At 56.6% G+C, this 23,374-nt stretch overlaps 1 protein-coding gene across 8 annotated transcripts in view; it reads left to right on the forward strand.

Annotated features, from left to right (window-relative positions):
• Agap3 (ArfGAP with GTPase domain, ankyrin repeat and PH domain 3) overlaps window positions 1–23,093 on the forward strand; it is a 52,309-nt gene extending 29,216 nt beyond the window's left edge. For 3 of the 8 annotated variants that reach the window (XM_059257722.1, XM_059257725.1, XM_059257729.1), the window contains 10 exons: window positions 2,788–2,880; window positions 7,666–7,770; window positions 13,086–13,254; window positions 16,755–16,922; window positions 18,265–18,405; window positions 20,040–20,194; window positions 20,301–20,391; window positions 20,538–20,760; window positions 22,051–22,306; window positions 22,437–23,093. In XM_059257722.1, the coding sequence (XP_059113705.1) occupies window positions 2,788–2,880; window positions 7,666–7,770; window positions 13,086–13,254; window positions 16,755–16,922; window positions 18,265–18,405; window positions 20,040–20,194; window positions 20,301–20,391; window positions 20,538–20,760; window positions 22,051–22,306; window positions 22,437–22,643 (1,608 nt within the window). In that variant the 3' untranslated portion in view covers window positions 22,644–23,093. Of the gene's footprint in view, window positions 1–1,713; window positions 2,766–2,787; window positions 2,881–7,665; window positions 7,771–13,085; window positions 13,255–16,754; window positions 16,923–18,220; window positions 18,406–20,039; window positions 20,195–20,300; window positions 20,392–20,537; window positions 20,761–22,050; window positions 22,307–22,436 lie in introns of those variants that run through there. The other 5 variants (XM_059257724.1, XM_059257730.1, XM_059257728.1 and 2 more) reach the window with 4 other exon arrangements.
• Window positions 23,094–23,374: the final 281 nt, after the last annotated feature.

Below are 23,374 nucleotides of genomic sequence, written 5' to 3' on the forward strand. Positions count from 1 at the left end.
CCCTGCCCTGGCTGTGGCCCTTCTGTGGGGCTCTGGCTGGACTGTTCCAGGAGCTGTGGGCAGACAAAAGGTGGGTGAGCAGCCCGTCCCTCTGCATCACCCCCCAACTCTTTCTGAGAGCCAGGGCTTGGCTCTTGGCCTGGGCCTGTATCCAGCTGGCCAGGCTAGACTTTCTGGACCCTGCCCAGACAGAGCCAGTGCCCCTGGGCCTCTGTCCTCCATTCTCACATCCACCCTGCTTGACATACCTCTGCCCTGCATCCCTCTGTCTGCTGGCTCCTGGTGTGCGCGCTCACTGGCCTCTTTCCGCTGATGGCTACTGCTGCTGTTGTTGGGGTACACTGTGCTTACACAGCTCCAACCCTGCAGACCCACAGCTTCTCCTTTCTGTTCTGTTCCATCCATTGAGATATGCAGAGTCTTGCTGGCTACCTGCTCATGTCCACACCTGCTGCCGCTACTGCTGCTATAAAGCCCTTGGGCGCCTGTGTCCCAGTGACACCATGGGCACCCTCCACAGCCCGGTCCCCAACATCAACATTGTGTCTCAATCATCCACTGCCTTGATTCCATTCTTAACATCCTCCCATCTTCCCCCACTGGCTGGTTCAACGTCAGGGCGTCCCTGCCTCCCTGCTTGGCCTCCTCGCCACAGTACCTTCGGGCTCCCTCCATGTGTACTCTGCTGCCTGCCTGCCTCAGCTGTGCTGCCTTGCACCACCACACCCCTTGCTGCTTCGAGCACGGCCTTCCCTCCAGGCCCTTCCATTTTCTCCATCTTCACAGTGGCAACCTTATTTTTTCTTTCCATCGTTTCCATGGTGACCTCACTTGCGCCTGAGACAGCCTCAAGGCATGTTCAGCTCTATGGGTGTATCTTGGGGATTCACCCCATCGTTGCTGTTGGGGCCACCCTTCCTTCATCCTTCCTGGAGGAGTTACACCTGCTCCAGGAGGTCCTGTTGTGTGCTGCCTGTTCTGTGACTGGTGACTTCTCGCTGGGCATGGTTGTGATGTCCCCAGTCTCCCCTTCATGACTCCATGTATTCATTTGTTGCCACTCTTGCCCTGGTTCCAATTCCCATCCTTCATGGGGAGGTGCCACTCTGGGCTCCTGGGGTTTTCTGGTTGTTGGCAGCCCCTTGGCTTACCAGCCTGGCTGGGGGTAGGGCTCATCACACTCATCCTGACCAGCAATTCAGTCTGGAGACCCAGTGACAACAGTTCCATCCTCCTTCCTCCTCCTGGGGCCAAAGGGGCAGAGGGCTTTAGCCCCGGAGGGGTCTGGAGGCAGGTGTTGTCTGTGGAGCTGCTGGGCAGCAATTTAATCTTTAGCAGCTTTGCCCAGTTCTTCGTGCTCCCCCTGCTGGGCTTTCTCACACATTGCAGTTGCATTCCTTTGTCCGGACCCTGTGCCTTGGCTTCTGGCAACCTGGGAAAATAGGAGGGATGGGGCCCGGGCAGCAGAGTGGTGAACATTCCCTGCTGACATGGACTGCTGGGCCACAAATGCCCAGCAGTTGGCGGCCTCCTCCTCCTCCTCCTTTCCTTTTCCAACCTCCTCCTCCTCCTCCTCAAATCCTCCTCCTCCTCTTCATCCCGCTGCCGCCGCCTCTCCCCAGGCGCCTGGGTCTCTGCCCTCACCAGTGCTGACCGACTTTTGCGGGGCTTAAGTATAACTTGCCAAAATCTTTATTCTTTCGATATTTGCAGATATGTGCCACTGTTTCCAACTTTTCATCAACAAAAAGGCCTTTCCAACTCCTTCCAAATTAGAAGACCAGGTGGTGACACACAGCACCTCTGGACATTCCCCCTGTGCGGGCCGGAGGCGGGCCGGGCCCTGGGACTGCTCTCAGATGAGAAGCGGCCGCCGAGCTCCCCGCTCCAGAGACCCACAGGAACCTTTGTAACTAACCCCACCCCCAGGGAAGGCTAGGAACGCCGGAGCCCGCGCTGGGGGCTGCCGGGGACCAGGCCCGGCTGGACGCTGCGCCAGGCTCGCTGAATGGAGAAGAAGGGAGCTCGGCCCACGCCGGCCGGCCAGAGCGACGAGGCCCAGAGGGGCGGGGGCACTCAAGCCCGCTGGCCCAGCTGCTCCTGGGGGGAGCTTTCCTGCCCCTCCCCTCCTCTGCTCCTTCCTGCATGGACTTCTGCCGTTCCTGCTCCTGCTCCGGAAGCCGCCGCCGCCACCGCGCTTGCCTTGCCCCCTCTTTTTGGCCCCTTCCCCTGTTTCCTAGGATCCGCATTTGGGTGGACTCTGCCCCAGGAGCTTGGCAGGGCGTAGGGCCTCTTCTGGCCTCTCTCCTCTCTCTCTCCATCCACTGTGCCCCTCGGGCCACACCGACGCGCTCGGTGCCATGTGTCTGTGCCGCAAACGAGCACCTGCCCGCTCACTTCCAGACTTCGCTCTCCCTGGTTGTCGTGCCCTGTGCTCCTGGCCAGCCCTCAGCCCCACCGGGCCACCTCTCCTCGCCCCTCCCTTCACTTACACTCCAGTCCCTGGGCTGCGTACTCAATCGCGCCCTCCTCCGTATTTCACGTCCTTGCTCTTTGTGAGGGGCGGGCCCGGCTCAGTGACCTGTGCTGCTCTGTATGGTGCCGTGTGTAAGAATAAACCCATTGGAATACTCGTGTCTCGGTTCCTTCCCGACCCGCCGCCCAGGCCCGACCCAGAGCTAGGGCTGCCCAGGAGAGGGAGGAATATGGGATGGTGGGGAACTGCAGGCGGGCTCTTCTCCCCCAAAGGCCCCAGACCTCTAACACTCCACCTCTTTTCTCTTTCAGTCTCGAAAAGGTGCTGACCTGGACCGGGAGAAGAAGGCTGCTGAGAACAAAGTAGACAGCATTGGTAGCGGCCGGGCCATCCCCATCAAGCAGGTCAGCACTCTGTCTCCCCTTGGCCCAGGATGTGTGTCTCCCCAGGTCTGAAGCTTGAGGTCCCTAGACAGCTGTCTTCCCTCCTCATCACCACCAGAGAGCAGCAGAGAGCCACTTGCCGCCCTCGGTTGGCTTCCAAACCTGATGGTTCTTTGGTACTACCTGGAGAGGAGGGGGCCTCCCGGACCCTGGACTAAGGAAAAGAGTTGAGGGCTGGGCATGGTGGCACATGTCTGTAACCCCGGGACTTGGGAGGCATAGGCAGGAGGCCAGCTTGGGTTGTGTAAGGAATCCTGGGGGCAGTCTCAGCTACAAAACACAAGGCAGACAAAAAGGAGCAGAGTAAGAGGCAGTACTGAGGGATGCTCCCACCCGGGATCCACTGGTACAGTTTACCGCTGTGAGCATCTCTTGTTCCTTTTCTGTTTCCCCACCTACTGATTCAAGTTACTGTTGCCTGTATGTATATGGGCTTAAGGCTCACTGCTTAGGTGTAGGCAGCCTGTCGGAGTTCATCCCTGAAGAAAACTGGTTCTCCTCCCTCAGCAGCATCCCTGTCGTGTCCAGAAGACACTATCTTGGTCATCTGGTTCTTAGAAAGACTCTGTCCCTCTTCCGTCATGCGCCCCTAAGCGTTAAGTGTGGGTGTGTTATAGATTAGCCCTCGTTTAGGGCTGGGCGTTCCATGGTCACTTATTCTCTGTGCAAATGGAAACTTGTTTGATGAGGGATGAGATGTATTTATCAAGAAAGCATGTGGATTTCTGTACCTTCTTCCAAAGAAAACATGTAGTAGAGCTGTCACTTCCGATCTCTCCCCGGCTCCTTGAGAGCACTAGGTCATCCAGGCCTAATGGGGGCGCCGGTGCCGGAAAAGGCGTGGACTGATGAAGGGGGTAGTACATGTGCTGAATGGGAGCTCTTCCCAGCACTGCCGAGTGCAGGGGGTGACATTTGAGTGAGCGGGCATCTGCTCGGAGTGTGCCAGATGGACCCTTCTTGGTACTGGTGTGGTACAGATCTCCTGAGTATCTGGTGGCTGCGGAGGGACATGTTGCCAGGTTTTGACCCCAGAAGAGGTTGGTGTGGCCAGAGCACTAGAGCTGAATTTGGCCAGGGCCTGTAGGCACGTTTAACCCTTCCAGGGACTTGTGGGTCCCTTGGCAGTGTGAGCTACTGGGGCAGGCCAGTCCCTGTATCCGCCTCAGGTGTTAAGATGGGGGAGGGTGCTGATGCCCTGTGAAGGTGTGTTTAGAGAGCATCCCAGGAGGCTTCTGAGGGCCAGAGGAGGAGGCGGAGCCACATGGCCCACGCTGTTCTTTCTCCTGCTCTCTTCTTCATCTCTCTGTTGACAGATTTTCTGTCTGGCAAGGACCGTTCCAATCAGGTCAGTCTTGCGGGAGGAAGTCACTGAAAGGGCTGGAGCACAGAATGGCAGCAGTGAGGGTCCCCTCCTTCCTGTCCCCAGGATGCCTGTGTGGTCCTGTGTCCACAGAATCCTGACACAGGACTGTTGATAACTGCATCCCAGGAGTCCAGGCCTTGTGTTGCTGGAGCACTGTGGACGCAGCCTAGTCACCTGCTGTGTGGAAGTGGGAGGGTGAGGGTGACAGGTGCTTTCAGAGTGGCGGTGATGTCACACACACCCAAACACATTGGAAGGGTGAATGAGAACACTCCTTGCCTCCTCGGCTCCCACTCGATTTCCTGTCTGGGGGTTGCAGTAGCTGGAGGCTGGATTGTTCTCTGAGTCCCCCACATGCAGGGGTGGAGTGGGGAGAGGGTCCTGTCAACTTGCAGCCTGGAAGTCAGGTGGTCACTTGGGTGTTACTTTCTCTGAGCTTCTTGGAAAGGCCCCTCCTGCATTGAGGCCCTGGTAGCTGTCTGGCCTGGTGTCTGTCTTTTGTGCTGGAGATGAGGTCGTTCATCTGTGTGTCCACCTGGGGCAAGGGGAGCTGCTGCCCATTATGGAGGCCCCGCCCATGAGGGAGGGGGACCAAAGCTCTCCTCAGATGCACCCTTGCGCCCCTCCTGGGTGTATTCCCATGTCACCACCAGCGGTCAGGTCTCACCCCGCCACATTCATGGCCCCTCCCCTTCCCCGCCCTCCTGTCCCGTGCTCCCCATTTCGGCTTCTTCCCCTCCCCCTAGCTCCTGCTGGGAGTGGAGATTGCATTTCAGTTGCCATTTGCATTCCCAATCAATCCGGACTCCGCAATTAAGTCGGCTGGCGGAGCTGGGAGGGAGGCGGCGGCGGGAACGGGTCCTCTGGGGGCTGTCGCCTCCGCACCGCTCACATTCCGCCCCAGATTGCTTCCTGCTCCGTGGTGCGCAGCCGGCCGGCCAGGGAGGGAGCGGGAACCCCGCAGCTTCTCTCCCTCTTGGAACTTGGGCTGGAGGGTGGGGGCAGCAAGGCTGGGTGGAGGGTGGGGGCCAGGGTCGCTCCACCGCCCTCCAGCCTGTTGGCGAGCCCTGGGCGCCACGCCCACGTCCTTTGCTAACGAGCCTCATTAAGCGGAAGGGAGCCGCGTCTTCTGTTGGGCGGAAAGGGTTCCGCCTCCCGAGCTGCCTCCGCAGCAGTCCGACGTCTGACCTCCTAGCCAGGTGAAGGAGGACCTGGGTAGGTCCGTGGTCTTAAGGCTGCCCTGACCCAGACAGGCTCAGAGCTGTTGTGGTATTTGGATGTTCCTAGCCAGCTGGTGGCAGGGAGGGGAGCTGGGCCTGGGGCTTAGAGGCAGTGGCCCACAGCTCGTGACAGAGTGCAGGGTTCAGGTGGCTGAGTGAGAGGAGAGCCCTGTGATGCCGAACATCTAGAAAGTTCTGTGTCCCCCAAGGTCTCCCAGGAGCTGGCTTCCCCCCCCTCTGCTTTCCTGATGGCGGTCTGTCCTCAGAGGCTGCTTGCCCTTGGGGGCCCTTGCTATGGGTCAGGGAGAGGGAGTAACTTGGCTCTCCTCTGCTTCTGCCTCTGTCCTATGGCCGGGACACGGCAGCCACAGGCAGCAGGGCACCAGGCAGTCTTCTCAGGTCCCTTCACAGACGATATGACTGGGGAACTGATGGCTTTTAAAAATTATCCCAGGCTGTCTTCAGAAGTTCCTGATGCTGCGAGTACCATTGCATCTCCTGTGGTGACATTTGTCTCTTGGGGGTAGAAGGAGGAGGAAGGAGGGGAGTTACCAAGGATGTGAGACATGTTGAAAAGTAGGAGCTGGGAACTAAAGCTGTTGGTTCAGGCATCCCTGGTTGAGCACCCTTCCTCAACTTCCAGTTCGCCCCCTAGTGGCCAGGGGTGAGAACACTTGTAAATCCTAAATCCCCTTTTATGTAACCTAGGCTGGCTGGACCTTTGCTGGCCTTCTGCCCCAACCTCTCAAGCCCTGGGGCTACAGGCATGTGCCACCATCCTCACCCCTTAATTACGTGTTCTAATCTCATCCACTAGATCAAAAAGAACTCAGAGGGAAGGGTGTGGCTGAATCTGATACTTGGCCTGCTCTTTGGCATTCCTCCATGGTTGTTTTACTGGCTAGCTGAGGGCAGGGCCCACTGTTTGCCTCCACATATGTGCATTATCACCCTTGTCCCCACAGGGAGCCCAGAATATACCTTCCTGTTGTGCCAGAAATGTCTATCATAACTTCTCCCACCAAATCCCAGTCTGGGAATCTAACCACATGCCTCTTCCTACCTGTATTGTTGGGAGCTTTGAGGGACCAGCCACCTGGTGTCCATTTGTAGTTCCCAGCTGTTTTCCTATGCAGTGGTCTTGGAGTGATTCGGAGCAGTGCTGGGACCTCTTTAAGGGACTATGAGAGAAGTAGGTTTCTCCCAGGGTGCTGTGGATGGGTATTACCCATCGGGTTCTGTGTGCTGTCTTCATCTCTGCACATCCACACAGCACAGTCTTGGGGGGGGAGGGTGCTTTTTCTCCAGTTCTCCCAACAGACTTCTGAGTATCTGTGATGGCCCAGGTGTCGTGCTGGGTGCCGAGAGTTATTAGCAAACATAACCCACACAGATGTCCCTGTCTCCTGGGCCTTGCTCTTATCCCTGCCTATTGGACCTGCACATTTGAAGAGCATATCATGCCAGCCCTTGTGGTGTAGGCTTGTAATCCCAGCTATTCAAGAGGCTGATGCAGGAGGATAATCAGTTCTGGGCTCACCTGGACTGTAGAGTGAGTTTGAAGTCAGTCTAGGCAATTTAGTCAGAGCCTGCTATAAAAAGAAAACTGGGGATATAGCTTGGTGGCAGAGAGCTTACAAATCAAACCCCCTGTACTGGGGGGCAAAGGCTACCTCGCTGACTTACTCAGGACGTTTGGTGGCTGAGACGGGAGGCTTGGACTTCTTGGTGCCTAGGATGGGGTCTGGGGCGTTGCTGGGACAGTTAGGACATGTTTCTGTCCTATATTGGAGCTCCCTCAGGTAGTAGAGGACAGAGCCGCTGCGGCCATCCTTCTCTCTTATAGAGCCTTCTAGATTAACAGTGGTTCAAACTGCTTCCCACTGCATGGCCAGTGAAAGCCACGCCTGCCTGGGGCGCCTGTAGGTCTTTAGCCAGTCTGCTCAGATGCAGTGTTTTCAGCAGAAAATAGGGTGGGCTTTGAGTTACGTAATCACATGATGACCTTCCTGTGCTAGGCCGGCTCCTGGCCTCAAATCAGGTCCCAGGCAACAGAACTCAGAGACTTTAGGGCTGGTGTCTGGTCTGAACCCTGCCTGACCTTGGGGCACAGTGTTCCACGGGCTGACTCCTGGTCCATAACTGTACCTCTGTTCTTAGGGGATCCTGCTAAAAAGGAGTGGCAAGTCCTTGAACAAGGAGTGGAAGAAGAAGTATGTGACGCTCTGTGACAACGGGTTGCTTACTTACCATCCCAGCCTGCACGTGAGTCTAGGAGAAGGGTGGGGATGAGGGGACGGGACAGAACAAGGACTCCCGGTGACCTCATGGGGTTTCCTTTGAGAATGCATCATACTTCAGTAGTTTGGGAAGAGCACGGGACCCGGGTTTTGCCTTTCCTGTAAAGCAAGCTCTCCACCAGCTATGCTAAGCTGCTGCTGCTGCTGGGCGATTGTGGCCAGCTTAACCCTCCTTTGCCAGCCGGGCTCTGTGTCCCATGTAACTGTAGAACTTCTGGGGCCAAGGGCATGGACACTGCCAAACAAGCTGGCCATGGCAATGAGGAGCACTAGGCTCCCGGCCTGGGGATGATGGCTGAGCCAGGCTGTTGAGTTGGGTCTAGGAGGAGTAGAAGGGTCTGGAGAGCACATGGCCCGTGGCCCAGCAGTGGGGGCGTGGGTGTTGCGATGATCCCAGTGTGGCCCCCGTGGCAGCTCTCCCCACCCTCCTTCCCTCTCTTCCCCTCACTGCGTGGCTCCAGCACACAGCTGTCACCAGAATCCATCTCTGTCACCACCCCACTGTGGGGCTAATGAGTTCTCCTGTGAAGCCCCTCGAGCACAGCACGTGGGCCAGCCCCACCTCCCCTCAGCCCCCGCCCAGAGGCTCCGGGCCTGCCTCAGAGGGTCCCTAACCCATCTTCAAATCTGCACGCGATGTCAGGGAGGCCCTGCTCGACAGGTTCCAGGGTTTGCATTTCCTGGCCATTACCTGGTCCTCAGAGGCCTCCACAGAAACCCTCCAGAGAAAGAGACCTGGTGTGGATGTGAGCCTGGGCAGAGCAGCCTTGGGAGGTTTCCATTCAGGGCAGCTTGCAGCCTGCGATGCCCATTGATCTTCCCCTCTTCTGATTCCTTGGGGTCCTGGCCTTTCTCCTTAGCTCGGGGAACACTGGTTAAGTTAATCCTCTTAGTTCCCGTGCCAGAATGCCAGGTAGTAGTGGTCCCTGAGAGATGAGGGGCCCACATCCATTTCCTCCAGTAGACTGTCTTGTCACCTTGACCCACCCTACTTTTCCCAGCCCTCAGAAGACAGTAGGAAGCAGTTGGCTAATTCAGGTGGCACTGGCTGCAGAGATAGAAGGTGTCTTAGGCCAACAGTGCCCTCTGCAGGTACAGGGCCTCACCATGGAGCCCTGCACCGGGGAGGGCTGGAGGAATGTGTGCTAGACAGACAGTAGATTCAGGGTGTTCCCTACGAAAGGGAGCTGAGGGGTCCTCCCTAGTTGCAGGAGGAACTGGGCTGAGTGTTGAGGCCCAGAAGCATGCCAGCACCTGCCAACTCTCATGAGTCATGTTTCACCCTCCGTCCACCGGGCAGGTTGGCATATGTTCTCTGGATGTTTACATCTGGACCAAGGAGCTTGAGAACTGGCTGACTAGGTCACCTGCCTCCCTCCTGTGTGGGTGGCCTCAGCTGCCTCCTGCCTGCATCCTCAACAGTGTCTCTCTGTTTGTGCAACTTTGGCTGCGTGTGAGGTTAATCCCTTCTGCTATTCCTTGTACTAGAAAGTGAGAAGAGCCAGGGTGAAGAGGAGGGATGGAAACATTGGGGGAGGGGAACGGGTCAGTTGTGTCAAGCTAGGTTCTGGTTTGGGAACCAGAAAGAACAGAAGGAAAGAGGGAAGGCAGTAAGGACATTACCTCTACAGCCCCAGCTGGTAGGTTTGTGGCATGTTCAAGCCACCCAGCTAGTAATTGAGGCATGATGTGGATCCATCATCATCATCAACATCACCTAGATTTGCCAATGCTTGCCAAGAACACCTACCTCTGAGACTGGCTGAAAAAGTCAGAACAGAGGGTGAGTCAGGAAAAGCTGCCAGAGGCCTGGCTGGACGTCCAAGTTTCCCAGGAGTCTTTCTCATCGTACTTGGACTGTGTACTCAGGGGCCTGTGAAGGATGTGGGGCTAGGAACTTCCAGACCTGCCCTTAGGCCCTTGCAGGGTGAACTGGAAGAGGTGACAGCCCATTAGCCTAGCCTCGGCCTCTAACTCTCCAGGTCCCCTTGGGCTCTGTGAGGATTGTGTGGCCAGAACCAGGACCACGATGAATGGCATGGCTGGGTCAGGCAGCCAAACGGCCGGCCTCTCCCACTGGATGTCTGGAGGCACTGACAGACAGTCAGCCTGGCCTTCCCTGGAGTCTTCTCATCAAAGAGTTGCTGGTTCCCTTGAAAGCTTCCTCTTGGACACAGCAGCTGTGAGGCTGTGCCCTCAGGCCCGGTTCATTCCTGGGCTCGCTCTTCCTCCTCATCTGGCCTGTGGCTTTGGCTTACCTGCCATCTCCGGCTGCTGCCTGCTCTCCTCCATCCCTGTTTGCCACCTTCCTCTAACCCAGGAGCGAGTTAGCACAGCAGTGACCTAGCAGTCTAACCTGCAGGAGTCGCGGACCCCTGAGATGCTGGGATCTCAGTCTTGACAGTGAAAGAAAGGCCCCGCCGATGCTCTGCCTTTTGGACAAGATCAAGTGAGAGAAAGGGCCTCTAGTCACCAGAGACTCCCTCAGGACTGGGCCTGGCTGTCTCTCCTGAAGGGGACAGGTCTCCCCTGAGAACCAGGACCACAGTGTCTGGGCCTCTCCCACGAGTGGAGGTGGCTGGGCCCAGCATGTGGAGCGTGAGTTGGTGGGCAGGCCGCGGCTCCGCCCGAGTCTCGCTGGCCCAAGAGAGCCTGCCACAGCCTCCCCCACTTTTCAGCCAGCGGAGCCGGAGCCATTCACACAATCACCTTCTGTTAATTCTATCTGCAACATCAATTAAATTGTTTGTAGAAACTAATTGAATGTGGCTTAATCACACATCTTAATAGCTTTCCACGCTCTGAACTCGTTGTTAATTCCAGTAATAAAACGAGATGAGAACGCAGGCTGGGTAATTAGCGGGGAGGCTGGGGAAGAAATTGCTGTTTGATGGTGGGTAATAAAGGCAGCCGTGGTGACCGCTCTCCTGAGCAGCCCTGCCACCACCACGCTCCCCTGTTCTGCTGACGGAGGGAAACGCTCTTGCTCCCTGCCTGAGGTCCCTGTTCCTGCTGCTGCTCCTCCAGGCTCCTCACCATGCCCTCCAAGCCCAGGCTGCATCAAGCAGCCCAACACTCAGCCCGAACTTCTGAGGATGTCACCCTGCCCAAGCCACAGGATGTGGTGTCGTCAGATGCAGAAGTTGGGCGGTCCTTTCTCTGCTTGCTAGCTTCTGGCTCCTTGACCCTAAACGGAGTCCCTCTGTGCAGCTCTTGTTCTTGGCCTTGGGTCGTTTTCTCGTGCTACATCCCAGCTTTGGGCAGCTCAGAGCTTGAGCAGGGCCTGAAGACTATTACAAGTGCTGTGACCTCCTTGCGAACTGGAGCGACCCAAGCCCTTCCCTCAGGAGAGGGACTGCAGCTGGGCCTTGGGCCCAGCCAGCTGTTGGCAGCTGTCTGGAGCAGACGATGGGAGCTGTGGTTGTATATAAGGACTGAAGATGAAGATGAGCAGGAACCAGAGATGAATATGTCCAGGAACTCGAGATGAGAACAGGAAGAACCAAGCCTGGAATGGAGGTAGCGAGGAAGGTTGAGACATGAAGTTACGTACTAAACAGGAAGATAAAGACCAGAGGACCAACAACAGTGTCTGGTGAGGCAGAGAACGGTCAGATGAAGCAGTCCTTGGCGGGGAGCAGCGAGGGGCCTGTCGGCGCCTCTGCACAGCCGAGCTCAGAGCCCGTGTTGGTTGCCCAGAATGTGGCATCTGGTGTAGTCAGGTGCTGGTGAGGCCCAGAGCTGTAGCTAGAGCTCTGTGGATGTACAACCTGGAGGCCAGAATTGTCAGGGTCCTCCTGGTTTGGAGGCTATTCTCTTGGATTTCTTGGTAGATTGTTCTGTGAATCCAAAAAAGATGAATAAAACTTCAGAACAAGTGTGTCTGTTCTGTGAATCCAAAAAAGATGAACAGAATTTCTTCAGTCAGGCCTTGTCACAGGGAGGGACAAAGCAGAAGTCACAGACAGGAGTCAAGATACAGTGGTGGCAGGGTCAAAGCCCCGCCTGAACACACCTGTGGAGGAGCAGCTCTTGGTTGGGTTTAGGACTTCCTGAAGATTGTCTGCCTGGAAAAATGTCAATGCCCACCTTGAAAACCAAGATGGCTACAAGCTCAGTTGGGCTTCATGGGGCTCAGTAGGCAAAGGGCTTGTGCAAGATTTCCCGAACTTTAATGAGAGAATCTGATTTTATGTCTGATCAGTACAATTCTAGATTCTTCTCTCGGGAAGTTGTGTAGCACCAGCGGAGGAATTTTGTCATTCAGTATGGAGATGGAGAGCTTAGAACTCTCAAGGGACCTGAGGGCGTAGCGGTCGAAGCAGTCTGGAGAGAGAGGAGGGAAGCTCCAGGTCGGGTCCAGCTTTAAGCAGAAGCTACAGGGACAGAGGGTTCTGTAGTCCTGGGGCCGTGACTTGCAGGCACGCTAAGCATGTCAGCTGGGAAGCACAGCCTTGGGAATCTGCAGACCTGGGCTTGGTCCAGCTCTAGTACCCACTGTGATCTTGGGTAGATTACCATTCCTAAGCCTCAGTTTCTTCATCTCCAACATAGGGCAAAGAACACTCTGGAGACTGAGACAGGAGGATTGCCGTGAGTTGAGCCTGGAAACACCTCACTCAACTGGTTGGGATTTGAAATATACCGATCAATGAACTGTAGATATATTGTGCATAACACACAACCCAGGGATGGGCAAATGCCAGTCTGATGATGATAGGTCTCACTGATGGAAAATCCATGATGTGCGTTGATACACTCCCAAATCCATCAAAAAGAATCAAAGACTGTCCTATAAACTTCAGCAAATAGTTTTCCGGGGCTGTCCTAAGGGCTGATTATTCCTCAGTGCCCAGCTTGTGATAGGAGCATTGTGGGAAGTTGGGACTGCTCTGTCCTTAAATCAGTCCCTTGTTTCCCCTCCTCAGCCACAGGGGTGCTCTCTCCCTAAGCCTGTCTCTCTACTACCTAAGCCATGGCCTCGAGCCTCAGCGCTCGCTCGCTCGCTCGGCTCCAGAGCCTTCGTCAGCCCTTCATCCTATCTTCCTAGCTGAACTCCACCCCTCTGGGCACCGTGAAGACTTGGGTGTGATCCAGATTTGGAGACTTGGTTGGGCCTCCAAGACCTGCTTTTTGAGATTAGGTGTGTGTTGTTGTTGCCCCTCCCCCCATGGACACACACACCGGTTAGCCGTGAGGGAAGAGGCCTAGACAGTACTGGAGACACGCTGCCGAGGAGAGCCGAGCCTAATGCATCTGTTGTCGTCTGTGCACCTCCAGGATTACATGCAGAACATCCATGGCAAAGAGATTGACCTCCTGCGGACAACCGTGAAAGTGCCCGGAAAGCGCCTGCCCCGAGCCACGCCTGCCACAGCCCCAGGCACCAGCCCCCGTGCCAATGGGTTGGCCATGGAGCGGAGTAACACACAGCTGGGTGGGGGCGCAGGTGAGGTGGCTGCTGTGATGGCCAGTGTGGGGAGTCTTAGAAATGGGGGAGTAGGTGTGAATGGGCGTAGCAGGACAGGCTGCTTCTCAGCCAGGACATCAGAGCTTCAGACATGCTCCCCAGCCAAGGTCACACGTGAAGATCCTCTCCACCAGGAGTCGTGTCCTGTGTGCATACCTAGCGGAGCTTGGCTGTCAGGTGGGGCTTGGGAGCCTTGGGACAGGGTGTGAGGACAGCTGGTGATCCTTGGACTGCCTCCCTGCGGTTTTAGCTAGGTAGGCCAGCGACTCAGCTTGCCACAGGAGCGGGGTAGAGTTGCCTGGGTAATCCTAGGTCTGTAGTGGATGCAGGGTCTCTGCACAGAAAGCACTGGGTCTAAACCCAGTGGTTCAGGACGTCAGGAGAACTGTCCTCTGTCCACCCCTGGGGGATGGAAAAGCAGGGACCACAAGTTGACAGTTGTGTCTAGGCAGCTTTTCTATGGCTATATTCTTTATGTGTGTGGGAGTGTGTACTGTGTGCACATGTATGGGTGTGTTTGTGTGTTTGTGCAAATATGAGTGCAAGTGTCCGTAGGGACCAGAGGCATCTAGATTCCCCTGGGGCTGGAGTTATAGGCAGTTGTGAATCACCTGTTGTAGGTGCTGGGAATCAAACCCAGGTCATCTGGAAGAGCAGCATATGCTTTTAATCACGAAGCCATCGTCTGGTCCCTGACTGTCCACTTACCTCTTCATGGTCTCAGGGAAGGCCCTCTGTCTCCAGGTCCGAGTGTCATTTGTTCACCCTCCCTGGACCTCTTTCCGTCCCTCCCTCCCTCCCTCCCTCCCTCCCTCCCTCCGCTCCTAGAGCTGCCCTGGATTCCTGGACCTTTCTGCAGGGCTCAGTGTTCTCAATTGTCCTAACTTTCCCTGAAGCTGCTGCTCAGGACACTCATAGTAGTGTAGATTTCCCCTGAGATGTGCCACCTTGCCTAGGGTAAGGAGGTGAGGATGTAAGGAGGGAGGGAGTTCTTGTCACGTGATAGGAAGGTGTCATAGACACTGAGAGAACATAGATGGGCCTAAGGATACTGAGTCCTATGGAATGGACAAGACAGACTCCAAACAATAAAGAATTGTTCACTGTAAATGCTGGTGGGATTGGAACCAGGGCCTTGTGCACACTAGGCCAAATACTCTACCACCCTCTAAGAATGGTCCTTGTTTGGAGCAGGGTACTTTATTTGTAGTTGGTTCATTCTGAGTGGGCTGGAGGTGTGGGGAGAGCTGAAAGAGGAACCTGACATCATCATTACCTGACTGTGCCATTACAGTGGGTGTCTCTGAAGCAGACACCAGGGCCACAGCAGTGCTGTGGAGATTAGTGTCCTGTTTTTCTGAGAAAACAAAGACTGCAAGAGGTGAAGTAATCCGTCTATAAAATCCTTCTGTAGGTGTATAAATCCTGTTGCTTCCTTTGAGCCGTCTGAGCCAGAAATGGGGAGCTCTTGAAGTGTGTACTGGGAAGGAAGCAGGCCGAGGAAGATGTAGTCCACCTGTGAGGGTACTTTGCTGAGAGCCTGCTGAATAGGGTGGGCTGCAGAGCCTGGCCTTGGCTAAAAGAATGACTCACATGCTGTCCTTAGTGCTGAGCCTCTAGGCTGTCTCCCAGCCCCATCATGGGGTTTCTTGGTACCACAGGAGGGAGGAGGGAGGAGGAAGGTGACCGAAGAGCAGCCCTTCCCTTGAAGATGGGTAGTGAGAGGAAAACTGGGGCATTTCCCCAAAAGTGAGAGAAGCAAGATGCCTCTGGCCTGCCCCGTCCCACCCTGGGCCCACCCACCTAGCCTCCACCTAGGGTGCCACAGTGGGATGCAGGAGGGAGCCCCAGCAACTCGCTCCTCTAATTACGGCACCCACACACAGAAACACATGGATGACGCTTCCCAAGCACGAGTTCCCGCTGCCGCATGCTGACACCGACCCTCATGCACACTCACACATGTCTCTCGCTCACCGGGCGATGTTAACATCTCATTATCTTTGTTACTGTAATTACATTATCCGCTGCTTTATGCAGAATTATCCTCGGAGGACTAATTGATGGCTCCATGTTTAATTCATTAATCATTAGCATCAAATTCGACAATTACAGTGCACACTGATTGTGGGATTGCAGGCGTAATGAGGGGAGAATTAACAAAGAAAAGGGAAAGCGCTCTCCTCCCTCAGGGTGGGGTTGGGGGGCTTGGGAGGAAGTTGGGCCTATGATACCTTTGGTCCAGGCAAGGGATTAGGGGGTCCTATTTGGAATCCAGGAGGCATAGGGACTAGGAAGAAGTTGGGAGAAGCAAGGAGCCTCCAAGGTTTAGTGAGGGCTGGAAGTACCAGGAGGACCTGAGACCTGGGTGGGAGCTGAAGCCCGGGCACCATGTTTGTGTTACAAGCACTTACCATGCCCAGTCATTGTGGGAGCTACGGCAAATAGAAGGGTAGCGTCATGCTCGTCTCTGCCTTGAAGGGCCCCTCCTCAGAGCATGTGCAGCAGGGGCCTCCCTCCCTTCCTCTTGCAGCTGCTTCAGGTCTCTGCTTCCTTAGACATCCAGAACCGGGATCCACATGCTTGACTACCCGGCTGCAAGGCCTGCTGTTCGCCATTTCCCTTTGCCCGCCCCTCCTGCCTCCTCCAGTTTGGCTGGCTCCAGACCATCAGCTTTCACTTGAACCTCCACACTGGAGCGTCTCAGGAGGCCTGAAACCATTTGGGTGTGTCCCACCTGTCCTAGGCCGTCCCTTGGGCCATTTCTTCCTGGCCTCGTCACCACCCTGAGTCTTGGGGACACTGAAGAAGGGGAGAGAAGCTTAGGTGCCGAGGCCCGGTAAGGGACACAGGCTCTGTAGAAGGCCTCCAGCCGGGCCCATGGTGGGCTGGGCCTGCCCAGCCTTGAACTCCTCAAGCCTTGGATTCCCCTTGGTTCTGCCATTCTTCCCTGATGGGAAACGAAAGATTAATTTTCTCCAGCCCAACAGGATAATTACTAATACTAATTAGACATAATTACTTGAATCTGATACACTTCTTTCTCGTCAGAATGGCAGCAAAGCTGAGGCAGAGCATTTGACGTGCCGACTGGAATGTTAGATGCAGGACCTAAGTGGGGTGTGAGTGAGGGGAGTGACAGGTTGCCGCACTCGGCCTCGGCCAGGAGACCTCAGATATGGGCGACCTCGTGTGACACCCCACGCCCTGCCTTTCCCAGCTCCCAATCACAGGGATTTATAGTCTTGGAGAAAGGTGGATATGGAGGCTAGAAGTCATCTCCCTCAGGTATGGAGGCTGCAGGAGGCCTTGGCACACCCCAGTGAGCCTGGCTCACTACCCAGTGAAGCCCAGGACCTCCTCTCTGGTCACTGTCTTGCTGGAGTTAACTCAGACTTTGCCCCGCAACTTGTTTAGCACATTATCTCTATGCAGCCCCCACCCGCCCCTCCTCCAGCCTGATCCTTCCCCTCCCCCAGGTGCCCCCCACTCGGCCAGCAGCGCATCCCTGCATTCTGAGCGCCCCCACAGCAGCTCAGCCTGGGCTGGCTTGCGCCCCCAGGGGCTGCACCAGCGCTCCTGCTCGGTTTCCAGTGCTGACCAGTGGAGTGAGGCAGCTGCCCTGCCCGCCAGCATGCAGCACCCCGGTGAGTGGTGGCTCTGCCACTTCCCACCTCTTCTGGCATCTGCTTAAACAGGATCTGGGAGTCTGGTGGGGTGGGGCCCAGCAGAATCCTCCAGGGCTTGTTTCAGAGACTGTACTGCAGGGGCTGGGTACCTCAGAGGCTCAGTCCCTTCTCCAGCAACCGGCTTCTCTGGCCCCGGGCCTAAGTGTGGACCCTCAACCAGGACTAAAGGCCTGCCCTCTGTAGCTCCTCCTTCCTGGGCCCCAAGCATTGCTGGTAGCATTCCTGTATCCCCATCAGCCCCCTGCACAGTCAGCTCATCAGCCTCTCGGCAGGGGGACAGAGAAGCAGAATAGGGAGATTGGAGGCTGGGGGCTGTACACAGTGACAAGTCTGGGACAGCACTGACCTGCCCTTGTAGAGAGGGTCCTCGTCCCTGCAGGCTTGTCCTGAAAGGGCCTCTTCCCATGTCCTGCTTCCCTTGATTGGACTTGCCCTGTTCAATGAGCCGGAGACTGCCTTTCATCCACCCTGTTTCCAGTGCTCTTCCCAAATATCTCCCCCAGTCCTCCTGTAACTTTCTGGCCACAGACCCTTTCTGCCCTGCTTGCCCACCCTCCTGAGCTCCTGCTCACTTGGGGGCACTTTTACTTTTCTCCCAGAGGCCTCATAGACACACACACCCCCCACCTTCCCCTCCCAGTACAAACAGCCCAGCCACTCTGCTCTGTGCACAACAGCCAGGAAAGTCCTTACATGTCCCCATCCAAGAGCAAGGCCACCTTGGGAAAAGTGAGTGGGGAGCCAGGACCATTCCCTTGGGTCACCGACCCATGGCCTGTCTGGCATGGTGAAGCCCCTCTGTTGAGTCTGGAAGGAGTTAGTCAGGGAGGGAGGGAGTGTGTCTGCCTCTAATGAAGTTTGACATTTAGTGGTGAGCGCCGGGCGGGGTGTGGGAGCGGAGCTTGATTAGCGCGCTCTAATTGACAGTAATTAGGCAGCTCCCTGATTGTTTCTAATTCTGCTATTAATTGTGAGGAGCGGGGAGTGTGATTGAGGATAAATTTGGTGCGGAGCTGCTGGGGCTTCAGCTCCCTGTGAGTTCCCCGGGCCGCCTTCCACCCCTCCAGGCTGCAGAAGCACATGCCTCCCTCTGCCTTGATCCTGCCCTGCTTAAGTTTCCAACTCTTCTTAGTTTTCCACCTCCGGGGCAGGAATCTTTGGGGCTGGAAGGCCTGGGCAGCCCTTGGCCCAGAGGAGGTTCCCTGCACACCTACCTAGAAGGAGCAGGCCTAGCTCTCCCCACACCCTGTGCCCAGCTCTCCTCCCTCTTCCCACACCTCTCCACCTCTCCCCTCACCAGCCAGTGGCCCAGCTGAGGCACTCAGTTCCAGCCCCAAGCTGGAGCCTCCCCCATCTCCCCACTCCAACCGGAAGAAGCACCGCCGGAAAAAGAGCACCACCGGGACCCCCCGAGCAGACGGCCCCAGCAGTGCTGCTGAAGGTTAGGGGGACCTAGAGGTGGGCAGTGGGACCTGGCTGTAGTACCCTAAAAGCACAGTTGTTTCCATCGTAGGAAAGCACTTTCTATGAATGATCCCTGAAATAAGTCGCTCACGGCCCTCTGGTAACCTAGACCCTTCTTACTGAATCGGTCCTGTTGAGCCAAGCTCGCTTCTGTCGTTCTGGAGAAAGGCAGGCAGCAGGCCATCCCATTAGCTCTTCCAAGCCCTGCTGAGCAAGGCTGGTTCTGTGTCTCTTGAGTTAGCTATGAGTGTAATGCGTGCTGAGGACATGACAGGTTCCTCTCTCGTGTGTAGGGTTGGCTGGTGCTCTCTGGGGACGTGACAGGTGCCTCACACATGTGTAGGGTCGGCTGGTGCTCTCTGTGGTCTCTTGGGAGCAAAGGTGTTCCAGTTAAGATGTTCTTCTGACCTTTCTCTGTCGGTCTCTGTTACCGTAACATCGCTCCTCAGTGTCTTCCCAAACCCCCTCGGGGAGTTTTTTGGTCCCCACATAAGTATCTTCTGTGGACTTGGAAGCTCTCGTCTCTGTTCTGACTGTTGTGGGGATGAGTGTGGGTCAAGTGAGTCTGGACAGACAGTACCACAAAGTCATGGTGGCACAGCGTCCACTGTGGTCTAGGAAGTGGTAGAGGAGCTCCCGGAGTTTAAAAGCTGAGTGTGAGAGCAAGCGGGGAGGACCCGGAGAGAAGAGGTACCAGTTTACACATGGGGAAGCAGTTCTCTTAGGGGTCCTCAGCAGGAACCCAGCGGGGGAAGATTTCCAGGAGCGTGGCCTCACTCAGGGGAGAGGTTGCAGGGACAGAGGAGCAGCAAGAACTTGGAATGAGGGAGGGATAACCCTGGCAGAGTGCATGGCTCACCCTAGGGCCATGTAAGCGCTGTGTCTCCATCCACCATGACAAGTCACACTGCCGACTGGCAGCTGTTAGGGCCAGCGGCCACTGGGAATAGATCTGCCTTTCTTTTAAGGGGTCTAGGGGAGCAGAGCAGAGTGGGAGACCGCCATCCCTGGGGTCACCGTGCAGCCCCAGTGTGTGCCACTGCAGATGTCCTTGGGTTTCCATTGGAGAAAACGTGTCTTCCCCCACCCACTTGCCCTTCCTGTCTGTCTATGCCAGGGCAGTGGGGGAGGGGCTCAGCTCCCAGGAGCCCTGTGCTGACGCCGTCCGGAATATTGGGTTTAATGAGCTGCAAAATGAGGAGGCTGCAGCTGACACGTACGGATGGTGCTCCCACCCGCCTCCTTGCCCAGCATGTGCCTTCTAGCACCCGTCACATCCTTCTCCACACATTTAGCTCATCTTCCTCCAGGATGCCCCCTCATGGTGTCCGTTTCTGGTAGTGGTCAGGAAGCCAAGCACTGGCAACCGCCATTTCCTGACTCCACAGGTGGTTAGAAATGGAGGGCAGGGACTCATACTGATCTTGGCAGTCAGTGTCCCTGCTTGTGAATAATCCTAAATAGTGTGTGGCCCTAGGGCTGGCACGGGCATATTTGAGGAAGAAGGATGAGTGTTGGCGAAGCAGGGTCTGGATGGAGTTGTGGCAGTGGTGTGCCTCTGGGCGTGTGTGCCGGCAAAGAGCCCTAACGGTGTACGTGCCCTCTCCCCAGAGGCAGAGGAGTCCTTTGAGTTTGTCGTGGTGTCCCTCACCGGTCAGACTTGGCACTTCGAGGCCTCAACAGCAGAAGAGCGGGAGCTATGGGTGCAGAGCGTGCAGGCCCAAATCCTCGCTAGCCTACAGGGCTGTCGCAGCGCCAAGGACAAGGTTGGCATGGGGTGGTTGAGTCTGCTTGGAGAGCCTGGCTGCGGGGAGAGCCAGGGAGGGGACTTGGGACTGATCAACTGTCCTTGTCTCTCGTGCCTCACGGCAGACTCGGCTGGGGAACCAGAACACCGCTCTGGCTGTGCAGGCTGTCCGCACGGTCCGTGGCAACAGCTTCTGTATTGACTGTGAAGCCCCCAGTGAGTACGAGGACAGTAGATCTGGGAGCCGGGGGTGGGGGGTCAGGTGGCAAGGGGTGGTGGACAGTATGCAGGAGGGGTGACCTTCCTCAATGGCCCTTTCTCTGGGTGCCACCTGCTGTATCCTTCTCCCTCTGCCTGCATAGATCCAGACTGGGCCAGCCTGAACCTGGGCGCCCTGATGTGTATCGAGTGTTCAGGGATCCACCGACACCTGGGGGCTCACCTGTCCCGGGTCCGCTCCTTGGACCTTGACGACTGGCCGCCTGAGCTGCTCGCTGTCATGACTGCAATGGGCAATGCCTTGGCTAACAGTGTCTGGGAGGGGGCTCTGGACGGCTACTCGAAGCCGGGCCCCGAAGCCTGCAGGTAAGCTGGTGTTGCCCCAGTGCTGTCCAGGGGGAGACAGCCGGGCCCCGCTGTGGGGTGGGTAGGACCTGTAGCAGTAGAAGGGTTAAAACACCGTTGCTCTGCTTGGCGGTTGGCCCCTGGGGGTGTCCCTCCCCTGCTGGTGCCTGTCACTCAGGCGCCTCACAACAACAGGGCCTTTTCTGAGCCCTTATCGGCAGGTCAGGGGCCAGCAGGAGGCGCATGCGCAGGACCATATCACTGTGTGGCTCCCGCGTCCAAGCCCGCACGCTGAGATGGGGAGAATGGGTGGTAGATAGGGTGGCCATGGCCCCCCTCTCACGCTGTCACCCGCTTTGTTCCAATGCTACCGATCGCAGAGAGTTCAGACGGCTTGATAAGCCGCCACTCAGGCCTGCTTGGAGTCTTCCTGTCCTCTCTGCCCTCATGTCCCTACTGGCCCCAGAGGTCTCCCCTCAGTGTCTCTCCCCTTTTACTAATACCACCCCATCTGTGTGCCTCCTGCCCCTCTGAAGGCCCGGGAATCCCTGCGGCTCCTCTGTGGGCTCAGTCTCTTCATCTCAGTGGTCCTCCCTATGCCCTCAGTCTCTTCATCGCAGTGGTCCTCCCTGTGCCCTCAGTCTCTTCATCGCAGTGGTCCTCCCTATGCCTTCAGTCTTATCGCAGTGGTCCTCCCTATGCCCTCAGTCTCTTCATCACAGTGGTCCTCCCTATGCCCTCAGTCTCTTCATCACAGTGATCCTCCCTATGCCCTCAGTCTCATCGCAGTGGTCCTCCCTATGCCCTCAGTCTCTTCATCACAGTGGTCCTCCCTATGCCCTCAGTCTCTTCATCACAGTGGTCCTCCCTATGCCCTCAGTCTCATCGCAGTGGTCCTCCCTATGCCCTCAGTCTCTTCATCACAGTGATCCTCCCTATGCCCTCAGTCTCTTCATCGCAGTGGTCCTCCCTATGCCCTCAGTCTCTTCATCGCAGTGGTCCTCCCTATGCCCTCAGTCTCTTCATCGCAGTGGTCCTCCCTATGCCCTCAGTCTCTTCATCGCAGTGGTCCTCCTTGTGCCCTCAGTCTCTTCATCACAGTGGTCCTCCCTATGCCCTCAGTCTCATCGCAGTGGTCCTCCCTATGCCCTCAGTCTCTTCATCACAGTGGTCCTCCCTATGCCCTCAGTCTCTTCATCACAGTGGTCCTCCCTATGCCCTCAGTCTCTTCATCGCAGTGGTCCTCCCTATGCCCTGCCTACATGCCTGCTTCCTTCCTTGCCTCATGCCTCGATGGACCTGTGCTTACAGAGAGGAGAAGGAACGCTGGATCCGGGCCAAGTATGAACAGAAGCTCTTCTTGGCCCCGCTGCCAAGCTCCGATGTGCCGCTGGGGCAGCAGTTACTCCGGGCTGTGGTGGAGGATGACCTGCGGCTGTTGGTGATGCTGCTGGCCCATGGGTCCAAGGAGGAGGTGAACGAGACGTACGGGGACGGCGATGGGAGGACAGCCCTGCACCTGTCCAGTGCCATGGCCAATGTGGTCTTCACACAGCTGCTCATCTGGGTGAGTCTGGGTACCGCTGGCCTGGCCTGGTCTCCCCCTACTCAGCCTTCAGAGGCTGCCTCTTCCCCTCCCTGGGAGCTGAGGCCTTTCCTCCTACATATGCCAACTGTGAATGTGCTTTCTCCTACAGTACGGGGTGGACGTGAGGAGCCGTGATGCCCGGGGCCTGACCCCACTGGCCTATGCCCGCCGGGCCGGCAGCCAGGAGTGTGCAGACATCTTGATCCAGCATGGGTGCCCTGGGGAGGGCTGTGGGTTGGCACCCACCCCCAACAGAGAGCCTGCCAACGGCACCAATCCCTCTGCAGAGCTGCACCGCAGCCCTAGTCTCCTATGAAGCTCAGGAAGAGGGCAGAGGGACCAGAAGGACTCCATGGCCTGGAGGGAACAGATGGAGAAGCAGGGGGTGTGCGGTGAAGAAGAGGAGGGAAGGAGAAGGGTCCAGGGATGGAGGAGAGGCTTGGGATCTGAGCTGCAGCAGAGCGGGAGTGTGTTGTGCAGCCCTCTGCCCTATGGTGCCATTAAGGGACAGAACCCTTTGGAGGTACCTGTGAGGAGAGGGGGGCAGGACCTCTCCCTCCTCCAGAACCCTGCCTCCTCATGATAGCTCCCACAGGCCTTCACCCTGCAATCAGTGGGGAAGGGCAGGATACAGGATGAGGGGGCCAGATGAGAGACGGGGGCCAATCTGTGAGTCCCGTGTAAAATTTGTACATTGGAGTATTTATGTTCGTGTATATATGTGGTGTGCGTGTATGATGAGCCAATAAACCAGGCTGTATGTGTGGCCTCATTTCTCCTTTTGTGCCTCAGTACCCCGACCTTCCCGGAGTGACCCTCACCCCCACTTTCTGCTTGTAGACCGTTTGAAGATGCACTGCCCCCGCTGTCCTTTGTCACCTCCTTAGTCAGGCTTCCTCGGCAGGGACGGAGTAAAGGCTGTCAGAAGCTTGGCAGGGCAAGCCTGTCCATGACAGGAGATGGGCTTGACTTCTGCTCTGTGCCCTCCCCGCTCACTGCCCGCTTGTGAAAACTTGCCAGTGGTCTCTGCTGTCACCAGTGCTGTGG

The sequence above is a fragment of the Peromyscus eremicus genome, chromosome 3 (genome assembly GCF_949786415.1).
Source record: "Peromyscus eremicus chromosome 3, PerEre_H2_v1, whole genome shotgun sequence".
NCBI classification, from domain to species: Eukaryota; Metazoa; Chordata; class Mammalia; order Rodentia; family Cricetidae; genus Peromyscus; species Peromyscus eremicus.